General features: G+C 45.9%; 1 protein-coding gene across 1 annotated transcript in view; it reads left to right on the plus strand.

Annotated features, from left to right (window-relative positions):
• The window catches only part of LHFPL4 (LHFPL tetraspan subfamily member 4), a 33139-nt gene extending 32464 nt beyond the window's left edge, over positions 1-675 (plus strand). The window contains exon 3 of the mRNA XM_046652320.1: positions 575-675. Coding sequence (XP_046508276.1) covers positions 575-675 — 101 coding nt within the window. The remainder of the gene's footprint in view (positions 1-574) is intronic.
• The last annotated feature ends 12512 nt before the right edge of the window (positions 676-13187 follow it).

Genomic DNA, 13187 nt, shown 5'->3' on the forward strand with positions numbered 1-13187 from the left:
TGGCAGCTTCCAGAAGTGCCAGAGTTAGAGGCGTCTGGCCTTTCTGAAGAAGGGGCTTGGAGATGTGACTGTGAGATGGGCCCCTCACTGTCTTCTCCTCCCTCCCCAAAGCAGCCTAACAGCTCAGTGTTAAAAGTGACAGGAGGGAGCCCCAGTTTGCCTTCCTGCAGCGTCTGGGGGTCTCCGTCCCTCACTGGGAGCTCAAGATGAGTGAGCCGCAGAGCTCAGTTCTGAGCCAAAGACCTCTGGAGCGAAAGTAAAAGATAAACTGAATTGCTGTCATTTCCAGCATTTTACTCTGTGCCAAACACCGTGCAGAGTCCTTGGCTGGCGTTCTTTGTGTCTTTTTGACCCCTCCAAATCACCCTGTGAAGTAGGCTATTACGCCCATTTTATATGAGGAAATGGGGGCTCAGAGAGGTCAGATGGCCCACGCAAGGCGTCCAGCTAGTCAGAGGCCTGCTTGGGATTCCAGAGCCTGTGCAGCCAGCCCCTCTGCCCAGATTTACCCTGAAGAGTGGCCGAAGGGACCCCCAATGCCCTCTGACTTTCTCCAATTCTCTCTCTCTCTTAGATTTTGTGGGCTCCACAGTAAGCTCCGTGTTGCGGCCAGGGGGTGATGTCTCCGGATGGGGAGTCCTCCCCTGTCCCGTCGCTCACTCACAGGGACCCTGAAGGCCAGGATCACAGCCCAGGAATTGACCTGCCCTCAGCTTGTCCTGCCGCCTGCCCCGTCATCCCTCCATTCAAGCTCCGAAGGAAGACCCTGATCTCGGATGACTTCTCACCTGCTACCTGCCTGTGAGCTCCAGGCTTTGAAGAGATGGGGCTGGGATGCAGCCTGGGGGAGGGGAGAGCCCTGCAGACCCTGGGAGGGCCTGGTTCTGCTGGTCCCTCAACTGACCTAGGGGAGCCTGACCCCCGTCCCTTGGGCTTCTCCTCCCTCTCTAGCCTGGCCTGGGGGCCCTGCAGAGTCTCCAGGGGAAGCAGGTACTGTGGTCCCATTCTCAGGCTCCCTCAGTCTGGAGGGCTGCTGCCTGGCTGCATCCTCACCTCTGGTCCCTGCCTCCTGCAGAAACTTATTCAAGACACTGCCCCAGGGCAGATCAGACTCTTTCCTACTTTATTTATTTATTTTTTGCCAACGATGGTTCCATCACATAGTCACAGAGCTCCAGGAGCCACCAGCCTCCCTGGGGCCTCTCTGTCCCCACTCCAGCTTGCTCCCAGCTCTCCCAAAGGAGTCTGAACTGCACCGAGGGAGAAAACACAGGGCCTCTCTGTCAACTGCTGGAGGGGGCCCTGTTCAGCCCAGAGTCTGGAAAGGACAGACAGACTCTGGAGGCAGCAGGAGGAAGCACTCTGGCTCCTGTGTTGGTGGCACCTGACCATGGCAGCGGGGGCTGGAAGCGGCTGGGGGGCTGGCCTGGTCTCCTCCCTGCTGGGATGTCTCACCAGTGACTGGACCCTTGACCCCGGCCTGTTTTGTACAGCACAGACTTCTTGGCCCTGTTGTCAGGGTTGGGGGTTGGGGAGGGGAGCCCGAGAGTGGGCAATTAGGGGACGCATCCCCCCTCTGCCCCTTCTCATGCCCCCCTACCCCGGGCATCTAACAAGGGCAGAGACTGTCTTGCCTCTTTGATACTCTTCTGCATAACTTGAACTTGCAGGTCACCTCTGAACAGGGTACCCCTGTCCCCATCCCTGGGCCTTGTAACCCTGTCCCCACCTCCTCCTCCTCCTTGCCCACCTCTCGCCTTGCGATATGCCCAGGGTCTGCAGCCCAACGGGCAGTGCTTGGAGCCGAGGCATGAGTGTGTGTGCGTGTGTGAGCGGGTGTGTGTGTGCGTGTGTGTGTATGGGGGCAGATGAGGAGTCTTCTCTCCCCCCTCCTCCCACTGGGGGGCATCTCCCTCCCCCTCGGCAGGGAGCAAGTGAGGGAGCCTCCAAGTGTTTCTGAACCCTCGCACTGCCTTGTGGACCTGGCGGTACAGCCATCTGGCCTGGGGTGTGGACAACCCCTTTTGGCCCGTTTGGGCAGCAGGTTGGCTTCATCTCGTGTGCCTACTTCTGTCTTTGGTACCTGCTGCCTGGTCCCGTTGAGGGGCGTGAGGCTCCTGCAGGATCAATGGGGAAGCGTGTTGTCACCACTTCCTTATGTCGGCCTCAGTCAAAGGAAGGGAGAAAAGCAGAGAGTGCCATGTATTTGCCAACCCTGTGTTCATTTCTATAGGCCTTGGACCTGAGACTTACGGTTCCCAAGACAGATCCTAGAAATCCTCTGCCTGAATCCCCCATCTGGACCCTAACTGGAATCAGAAGCTGGGTCTTGGTAGGATCCTGAAACCTGGAAATTACCAAGTCCTGACCCCACCCTTGACTCTCTCCTCTTGGGCAAACACCTTCCCAGCAGTGCTCTGGCCCGGCACTGTGCTGCCCCCTCTCCTGCTCCCAAGCCCCACACTGCAGCCCCATGACTGGCGCCTTCCCCAGCAGCTGCCCGGGGGGTGGGCTGCACACCAGGGTCCCAGGCCGAATGGGAGGGTGAGGGCAGCCTTGTGGGAGGGAGTGGGGGGCACAAGTGATTTCCTCAAAGATCCAAACCAAAGCCCAATGTTGGAAGGCTGCAGGGGGAGGGGCTGGGAGCAAGTGATCAGGAATGGGGAGAAGGCAGAGGGAGGAGAAAGAGGGTGAAGAGGGAGGTGCAGAGACAGGGAGAGGAAGAGACGGAGAGGAGAGGGACCGAGACAGCAAGGAGGAGGAGGAGGGGGCACCGAGAGAGACACAGAAATGGAGAGAGATGAAGAGTGAACAGAGGGGACTGAGATGGACAGAGAACTTGGGATGGGGGAGGGGAGGTGGCTGGAAAGATGGAAGAAGGAATAGGACAAGGAAGGAGGCAAATGGAGAGAGACGGGTTGTGGGAGGCCAAACTGGGATGCAGGGGTCAAAAGAAAGGGGAAGGAGAGGATAGAGGAGACGGGACCCGAGGCATCGGGGGGGCAGCTGCTGTGTGTGCAATGTGCAAGGGGAGAGCTTGTCACCCAAGGATGCCTACCACCCAAGGGAGCCGCCAGATCCCTGTGCCCTGGTGGAGAGGTTAGACCCTACCCCCCTCAGAGGCCGAGGCCCACGTGCGGGGCCCAGGCAGCCAACCCCCAACCCCTTGTGGAGGGGGCGCCACATCAGGGGAACTGAGCCCAAGTGATTGCTGAGAGGGTCAGCACAACTGGAGTGGGTTAGTGGTCGAGAAGAGGGAGGTTAATTCCCTTTGGGGCAGACTGACAGTGTTTCCATGTCACCACTCACCCAGCCAGCTGCTGCCCTGGCTGAAGAAGGGGCAGCCTGGCGATGCCAGAAGTTTGGGGTCCAGTAAGCAGGGTTGGATGAGCTGAAGGGACGCTAGGGTAACAGAGGGATGGGAAAGAGGTTGGAGTGCAGGCCAAACCGCAGCCCTGGCCCTGAGGCTTCAGCAGAGGCAGGAGCAGAGCGTGTAACATACTGCAGCCAGGGGCCCCGGCTGAGGCCGAAGCATCACCAAGCCTGAGGCCCAGATGGCAGCCATCATGGCAAGGGACAGTTTGTAGGCAGGTGATTTGGCTCTAGCCTTCGGGAGGAGACTGAAGACAGATGGTCTGTTCCTTGGTCCTTGAAAGAAGCTGAGCCTTGAGTGGCCCACCGAGGCACTCCTCCCCCAGGTTGACTGGATCAGAGGGCTCTGGCACTATCTGGTTTTCTCTGCCTTGGTCTGGGGACTCTTTCATGACAAGCCAAAGCAGCCACAACCTAGAGGTGGTTTGGAGCACCGGGTGGTCAAGTCTTTCCCGGTCTCCGGGATGTGAGAACTTTCCTCTTTGGGGACGGGTGGCCAGGGAGGAAGATATTGTTTTCCTGAGGGGTGACGACTATGGATAGGATCAAGATCCTTTCCAGGCCTGGACTAGCCAAGATGTTGAGAGCTTTCAGACCAGGCTGTGGAGGAAACCTACTTGGCCTTCTTTTGAGATTCCTCTTGGGCACAGGGGATCACCCTTCTCCAGCTTCCAGCGTGAACTGAGAAAGGGAAACCCTCTCTTTGGAAAAGCTGGGATCTTCCCAGCACAAGAAACTTCTGTAGGCCCCTGCCTGGCTCAGGGCTAGCCTTTGGGTGGGACTGGAGTTTCCTGAGAAGGGAACAAGGGAGCCACAGTCCTTCCCAGAGCTCTGGCCAGCAGACCTCAGAGGGCCTGTGCTGTGTGTCGTTAGGATAGCTTGGTGGTGTCTACACCCCATCAGTAAGTTCTGTCTGAATGTGTCCTTGCTGCTCATTGTCCAATTTGGTAACATTTATTTTGGTCCTGACCCCTTCTGCTGCTGCTGGATTTGAGCTTCAGTGCAGGTGGAATGACGTTCAAATAAAGAAACACTTTATATCACCCATGCTGGCTTCTTCTCTGAGTTGGCCCCCAGGGGATCCAGAGGGGTGAGATTCAACCTGACCCTTTGTACCAGTTTTGGCTGCATAAACAGAGCTCTACTACTGTGGTTTAACGAGATAGTTTATTTTCCCATCACAGACCATGACCCATACGGCCCAGTGTTTTCAGGAACCCAGCCTCTCTTCTTTCTGCAGTGCCACTTTCAATCCTGGTTTCCATCTTCAAGGACATCTCATGGCTCAAGATGGCTGCTGGGGCTCTAGTCACATGGTCCACATTTTATTTGAAGGAGACTTCTGGAAATCCCATAAGACTGAGTCAAATAGCACACCTAGCTGAACTGTGATCTGTTAACTGAGCACACTGCCACCCCAAATAAAACTGGAGAAAGCAGAGAACAGGTGGAGCGGGCAGCTAGCAGTCTCTGCATACTCCTGATTGCACAGGCTTGACTTTGGACTTTGACTTTGACTAGAGCAAACGAGGCTCCACCCGTTGCTGCCTCTGGCCTGGGACAAGACCCTTCACCTCTCTCTAAATCTCCTGGAACAAACGGGGATGACAGTAATCTCAGGGAAGCTGTAAGGAACCAATGAACGAATGTATATGAATTGCTTTGCAGCTTCTGGCACATTGCAACGTGTCCCGTGAGTCAGCTACGTTGATTATAATTTAAGCACTTGGGAATTGAGTCTTCTTTCAACACATTTTGAGCACTTAGTATATGCTAAGCATTTAAAGAACAAAAACAGAGACCTTGTCTTAAGGGTCTGTCTGGTTGGGCAGATGAATATGTAAAAACAAAGTAATGCAAAATTTGCTAGGTGCAGGGTATCGTGGGTGTCCCAGGTAGGGACACCTTACATGGCTTTTGGTGGAGTGGGTAGAGCAGAGGACAGTTTTTCTGACGGGTGAATAGGAGTCAGGCAGGCAAGAGTCAGGAAAGCCATTCGTGTAAGAGAAGGCAGCTTTAGGAAAGAGACTGAGGTAAGAAACAGCACTGTCCTTTTGGAGAACTAAGAGCAATTTAGTAATGCTGAGCTGCGCAGTCAGGGCGGGTCAGATTAGTCTGGAGGGGCAGGCAAAGGCAGGATGATGAACGAGCTCAGAGGCTGTGTGCAGGAGTCTGGACGTAAGAGCAGCGGGGAACCATGGAAAGTTTTTAAGTAGGAGACGGACACAGTTAGATTTGCATTCCAGAAAACTCTCTCCGGTTGTGGTGTTAGGGGGCTCAATTAGAGGGAGACAATTTTAATGAAAGGGAAAGCAGAAGTCTGGCCTGAAGCAAGGTGCTGGCAGGGGGTCTAAGAGAGGTAAGAAATTTAATATTTAGGAAGTAGAATTGAGGAGGCTTGGTAACTGATTGTGGGCTTAAGTGATAAAGAGTGGCATCAAGGATAATGTTTAAATATTTTGCTTGGGGACAAGAAAGATTTGTCGGTATAGCAGGGGAGCAAGATGATCAGTTCAATTTGAGAAATGCTAAGTTTAAGATGCATGTGGAACATCCTGGTGGAGTTGTCCAGTGGTCAGTTGACTTATATGGATTTGGGAGCTCCAGAGAAAGATCTGGGCCAGAAACATGAGCATACAGGTATTGGTTAAAATGCTAAGCACAGATGAGCTTGTTCAGGGTGACTTTATGGTGTGCAAAGAGCATGGAATGCTGGAAAACACCAACAGATGAAGGTCAGAGAAATGGACATCCAAAAGGAGAGTATAGTAGAAGAGTCAGAGCTATGAGGAGAACCGTGAGAATGTGGCGTTACGGAAACCAGGGATTCAGAGTTCAAGGGGAAGGTCAACTAGCCAGATGGAGAAAGGTCCAGAATTAGGGAATGAAAAATGCGTCCACTGGATCTGGGAACAAGCAGGTCACTGTTGGATTTGGTAAGAGCATGTCCAGAGGAGTGTTCAGGGGACAGCCACACCGAGGTCTGTTCAGGGAGAAGATGGGAGGTGACTGAGCGAGGATCACTTTTTTGGAGAAGTGTGAATAAGGAGGAGAAGTGAGTGACTGAAATTCATTCAGGAATTATTAAGTACACAGCGAACAAGTGTCAGCATGCAATCTAGAGGAGGATCTGGAAGCTCTCTTTCGTGAAATATGGAAGAGTTCTGACTGTAGGCCATGGCCAGTAAGAGTTTAAGGATAAAGAGAAGATGACAAATGGAAGAGGCAAGGAAGCCTTTTTGGGGTACAGGGAAGTGCAAGGTTTAGGGAGTGCTTGCCTGATAGCATCCATTTTCTCAGTTAAGCAGGAGGCAACATTGCTTACTCAAGGAGAAGGGAACTGAGCTGGGGGTCTGAGAAGAGTGGTGAAAGTTTGGAACAGTTGCTAAAGGAGTTGTCAAAGGATAAATAAAAGAACTGATGGATAATCATGAATTTGTGGTGGCACAGACAGACAGGAGGGCAGGCACAGAGAAGGGAGACTGTGGATTGAGAGGTAGGTGCAAGATAAGCCAAGTGTCCTGAAAGAGTGTTTAGGAGAGCCACCACGAGATCTAGGCTGGGAATTGGAAAGGAGAGCCTGAAATGAGGCGTATATGGAGAAAATGGAAGAACTAAGGGACTAAAATTTACTTGAAAGAGCTGGGAGGATAGTTAGAAAGTGGAGTGACCTGAATATTATGAGTAATTCTTGAAGACTTTGAGATGTGAGGTACCCTGCTTAGGATGTCCACCCAAAGGTGAGGATAATGGCAGAAATTGGGGTGGAGAAGACGAGCCAAAATTGTTCAAGAATCAAAGCAAGTGGTTGGAAGGTTAAAAGATGAAAGCAATGAAGAGGGCTAAAAAGTGCAATAACCAGATGTCATGTGCGTCAGTGGAGAGGGGATTTTTATTTGAGGGACAAGATGTATTTGTCTGGAAACATTTGGGGAGAACATCCATGCAATAGGTTTTGAGAGAAGGAGCAGCCTCACTTAAAAGGGCTGCAAAGGAGGTGGTGACCCAAGGAGAGAACCATATTTCAGTAAAGGCCACTAGACAAGATGGGGGAGGTAGCCAGTGGCCTATCAAAGAAAAGAGGTGACCAGAAAGCAACGGCAGAGGTTGGGAGAGGAGGATGGGACAGAGAACCACGTGGTACAGTAAGAGTAAAGAGCATTAGGAAGCAAGATGACACAGAGAACTCTCATTTTGGGAGGGGACTAAGGGGAATAGGAACATGAAGTTGGTAGAATTCACCAGACTCAAAGTTTCAAACAGAGCTCTAGTTTGAAACCCCTTTCAGGGCTACTTAGGCAGATCACAAGGACTGGTGATGCCAGCTGTTGGCACCTGAGCAGATCTGGAGGTGCTGGAAAGCCCATTTAGGTGCCAAAGTAGGTGCAGGAACTCAACCTAGGTGGGTTGGAGGCTTCTTCAAGTTCATTCAACAGAAGCTTCATCAAATGCCTGTTCGGTCAGGTACTGCCAGGATCAAATTATCTCAGGCCAATTAGTAGCAGGGTTGTTTGCCTGTTTATAGTGGCAAGATTGTTTTTCGTTTTGTTAAATGTGTTGCAGCATTAAACAAATGTACAGGTAGACGGAATAATTATTATAAAATACCCTTCTAGCCATAACCAAAGATAGGCTTTTGCTAGCCGACCCCAGAAGCGCTTCCCATGCTCCCAAACACTACGCCCTTCCTCCCCTCCTGAGAGTAACCACTATTTGATTTTTAGGTTAATCACTTCCCAACTTTTATTTACATTTTTTTTTCACCCAAGTGAGCATTTTAAACAAAATAGTTTAGCTTTGACTTTGTTTTTGATGTGTCTTTCCCCACTTCATGTTTTTTTATCCCTTCTTGCCATTTGTTGAAGAAACCGGACCATTTGTTATGTAGTTTCACAGCTGGAATTTTGCGGGCTTCGTCCTTGTGGTGTAGTTGAACAAGTTCCTCTGTTCTATCTCCAGCAAACTGGTAATTGGATCTAGATGCTTATTCAGTGTGTGTGTTTGCACATTTGAATGACTGCTTCATAGTTGCTTTTGTCATCAAGAAACATGTAATGTCGAATTGTTTTTGTCATTAGGGGTTGCAAAATATTGACGCTCTGATTCTATCATTCTCTCATCAGTTATTTGTAGGAATGCTTCCATACAGGGAAACATCCTCATTTACGATCTACTTAGCCAGTGCTGGAGTCTTTCCCTTTATTTACCAGTTTTCAAAAATAGAGTTGCTTCCCAAACATCCTCCTGAGACGAACAATTATTGTTTTGATACCACTATGAACTCATAGATTGAAACACAGTTGATGTATTTGGTTCCATTATATTTATTATTCTAATTAATGCTTAAAATGTCCCATTGTTGGTCAGAAGAGGCCTCCTAAAGTTGGTGTGAGTCTTTTAAACCCAACCTAATTATCTCTGATAGCATCCCTGCTATCTGGTATGACAAGATGGTCCAGACTCATCTTGTACATTTTCTCTCTCAGACCAAAATCAACCATTTCTCTAACAAGCCCTGTTTCTAAGCCTTTCCAGTTGACATGTCTAAGACACAGACACAAAACTTACCTATATATAGATATGGGATCTAGCTATCTAATCCATCTATTGTGATAAAATACCTCATAAGTTAATATGGATACATGGAAGGTTTTTGCTTAACATCTTCTATCTTAACATCTCTAACTCATTTTCCCCTGACACTGAGAACCCTGGTCCTCAAGGACCCTGGATCCATTTGCTTTATCCCACATGAAAGCCCTCAGATATACTGCCACAAATATGATTACTAAAAACATTATTTTCCGAGTATTTTTTGATAGTTGCACTGTATTTACATTGCTTAGGTCACATAAACCATTTTACACTACACTTTCCTCATACCCCTCATTTAGTCTTAGTTCTACATGTAGTTAACTGTAGATAATGAGCTCACTATCAGACTTTATGTTGATGTTTCTCAAGACAGTTTGGTTGTCTGAAGCTCAGTTTCTAAAGAGTCCTAAGAAGGAATTAACAGAAATAAATTTCCCAAGTCCTTGCATGCTGATGAGAGGTTGCTGCTATTATCCTTGAAAGTCAGTTCAGTTGGTATGATACTCTTGGCTCAAAGTTTTGAGTATTTTAAATATATTATTCCATTTTTTTTTTGCCACAAAGTGGTGCTGTCAAAAAACGTGCTGTGCTTAATTTTCTTTCCATTATCAGTAAATTTTGGAGGGCCTGGATACTCAAGATTTTTTCCTTTTCTTTAAACTCTAGCAATTTTACTAAAATGTCTTGATATTGATCATTCTGGGTTGAATTTACTAGGTATGTAATACTCTTTCAACTGTAGCTTAAAATATTTCAGAAAAGTTTTCTTGAATTATAACTTTTGGTATTTGTTCTATTCTCTTGCTTTGTCATCTTTGGGAACCCCTATTACACCCATGTTGTTTTTTTTTTTTTGCCTGTCTTCCATATTTGTCACTTAAAAAAAAGGACTATTTTTTAGAGCAGTTTTATGTTCACAGCAACATTGAGCAGAAGGTACATAGATTTCTTTATTTTCCCTGCCCCACACATGCATAGCCTCCCACATTATCAACATCCCCCACCAAGAGTGGTACATTTGTTACAACTGATGGACCTATATTGACACACCACTTTCACTCAAAGTCCATTAGTCCATAAGTTTACATTAGGGTTCACTCTTGGCATTGTACATTCTATGGGTTTGGGCAAATGCATAATGACATGTATTTACCATTATAGTATCATACAAAGTAGTTTCACTACCCTAAAAATCCTGTGCTCTGACCATTCATTCTCTCTCCAAACCCCTGATCTTTTTACTGTCTCTGTAGTTTTGCATTTTCTAGAATGTCACATAATTGGAATCATATAGTATGTAGCCTTTTCAGACTGGCTTTTTTCACTACTAGTAATATGCATTCAAGGTACCTCCATGTTTTTTCATGGTTTGATAGCTCATTTCATTTTAGTGCTGAATAATATTCCACTTTCTGGATGTACCAGCTTCTTTATCCATACACCTACTGAAGGACAGCTTGGTCGCTTCTAAGTTTTGGTAATTATCAATAAAGCTGCTATAAACATCCATGTGCAGCTTTTTGTGTTCATATAAGTTCTCAGCTTCTTTGGGTAATTATCAAGCACGATCACTGAATTGTATGGTAAGAATTTGTTCAGTTTTGTAAGAAACTGCCAAACTATCTTCCAAAGTGGCTGTACCATTTTGTATTCCCACTGGCAATGAACGAAAGCTTATGTTGCCCTACATTCTCATCAGCATTTGGTGTTGTGTTTTGGATTTTGGCCATTCTAATAGGTATGCAGTGACATCTCATTATTTTAATTTGCAATTCCCTAATAACATATGATGTTGAGCATCTTTTCAGATGCTTATTTGCCATCTGTATATGAAGTGTCCAGATTTTTTGCCCATTTTTTTAATCAGGTCGTTTTTTTTCCCCTTTTTTGCCAAAAATATGATAGGAAAGCATTCTGCAGATAACCACAAATAAAGCTTTATTTGAATTGAGGAGTTCTAGTAGGCTTTACTGGTGGGTATCAACACCAATAGACCTTAAAATGTATGCATATCTTGAAGCAGAGCCTTTAAAAACCAATGCCCTATTGACTTGCTAAACTTTTTATTAGTAAATGAAAGACTATTCCTTTTCCTCACCACCGTTTCTGTTTTGCAAGTTTCTTCAGGTAGAAATTTTAACTTGTACTTTATGACCTCAATTTCATCTAGTGGGTCTTCTAAGAAATTAGGAAAATCCATTTATTTCTCTAATAGCTTATGTCTCTCTTTTTTTCTTCTCACCTCTCTTCTCTCAATTCCTCAAAAAATTAAGCACATCCTGTATGCAAGACTCTGTGAAGAATAAACATAGTAAAATCCTGACCTTAAGGAAATTAGTCATATTGGCTGACATAAAAGGTTTAAATAGAGGAAATAAGGCAAGAAGTGTAGGCTGGACCTAAAACATGAAGGCTATGTATGTCTGCTGTTGCACTCCTCTCATCTTACTGGTGTTTTTAAAAATTGAGATATAATTGACATGTAACATTAGTTTCAGGTGTACAACATAACGATGTGATACATGTATATATTGTGAAATGATCACCACGTCTGTAACATCCATCACCAGTTACCAAATTTTTTTCTTGTGATGAGAACTTTTAAGATCTACTCCTTTAGCAACTTGCAAACATACAATACAGTATCAACTATCCTCACCATGCTTTACATTACATCCCTATGACTTATAACTGCAAGTTTGACCTTTTGATCACCTTCACCCATTTTGCCCACCCCCAATCTCCCACCTCTGGCAACCACCAATATGTTGTCTGCATCCATGAGTTTGTTCTGTTTTTGCTTTTTCTTTTAAAATTCCACATATAAGTTAGATCATATGGTATTTGTCTTTCTCTGTCTGACCTACTTCACTCAGCATAAAGCCTTCAAGGTCCATCCATGCTGTTGCAAATGGAGGGATTTTCTTCTTTTTTATGGCTGAATAATATTCCATTGTATAGATACATTTTACTTATCTATTCACCCATTGATGGACACTTAGGTTGTTTCCATAAACTGGCTACTGTAAATAATGCTGTTATGAACCTGGGGATGCAAGTATCTTTTGGAGTTAGTTTTCACTTTTCAGATAAATATATACCCAGAAGTGGAATTACTGGATCATAAAGTAGTTCTACTTTTAACTTTTGGAGGAATCTCCATACTGTTTTCCATAGTGGCTCCACCAATTTATATTTCCATCAACAGTGTATGAGGGGTTCCTTTTCTCCATATCCTCACCAACACTTCTTTGTTGTCTTCCTGAGAACAGCCATTCTGACAGGTGCGAGGTGGTATCGCATTGTGGTTTTGACTTGCATTTCCCTGATGATTAAAGATGCTGAGCATCTTTTCATGTACCTGTTGGTCATATGCATGTCTTCTTTGGAAAAATGTCTATTCAAGTCCTCTGTCCATTTTTTTCTTACCAGTTTGGGTTTTCGGCTATTGAGTTGTATGAGTTCTTTACATATTTTGGGTATCAACCCCTTATCAGATATGATTTACAAATATTTTCTCCCATTCAGTAGGTTGCCTTTTCATTTTGATGGTTTCCTTCGTGCGCAGAAACTTTTTAGTTTGATGTAGTCTCATTTATTTTTGCTTTTGTTGCCTTTGCTTTTGGTGTCAAATCCAAAAAATCATTGCCAAGACCAAAACAAGGAGCTTACTGTCTGTTTTCTCCTACGAGTTTTATGGTTTGAGGTCTTCCATTAAAGTCTAATGCATTTGAGTTAATTTTTGTGTAAGGTATAACAAAGTGGTCCTGTTTTCTTTAGCATATGATGTCTAGTTTTCCCAACACCGTTTAGTGAAGAGACTGTCCTTTCCCCATTGTATATTCTTGGCTCCTCTGTCTTAAATTAATTGATCATATACCTGTGGGTTTATTTCTGGGCTCTCTATTCTTTTCTATTGATCTATGTGTCTGTTTTCAGGCCAACACCACACTGTTTTGGTCACTATGGCTTTGTGATATAGTTTGAAATTAGGAAGTGTGATGCCTCCAGCTTTGTTGTTCTTTCTCAAGATTGCTTTGGTTATTTAGGGTCTTTTGTGGTTCCATACAAACTTTAAGATTGTTCTATTTCTGTGCAAAACGCCAGTGGAATTTTTATAGAGATTGCACTGAATCTGTAGGTTGTTTTCTAATGGTTGAGTTTTTAAAATTCTTTGTATATTTTGGATAAGTCCTTTATCAGGTATGTCTTTTGCAAGT

The sequence above is a fragment of the Equus quagga genome, chromosome 1 (assembly GCF_021613505.1).
Source record: "Equus quagga isolate Etosha38 chromosome 1, UCLA_HA_Equagga_1.0, whole genome shotgun sequence".
NCBI classification, from domain to species: domain Eukaryota; kingdom Metazoa; phylum Chordata; class Mammalia; order Perissodactyla; family Equidae; genus Equus; species Equus quagga.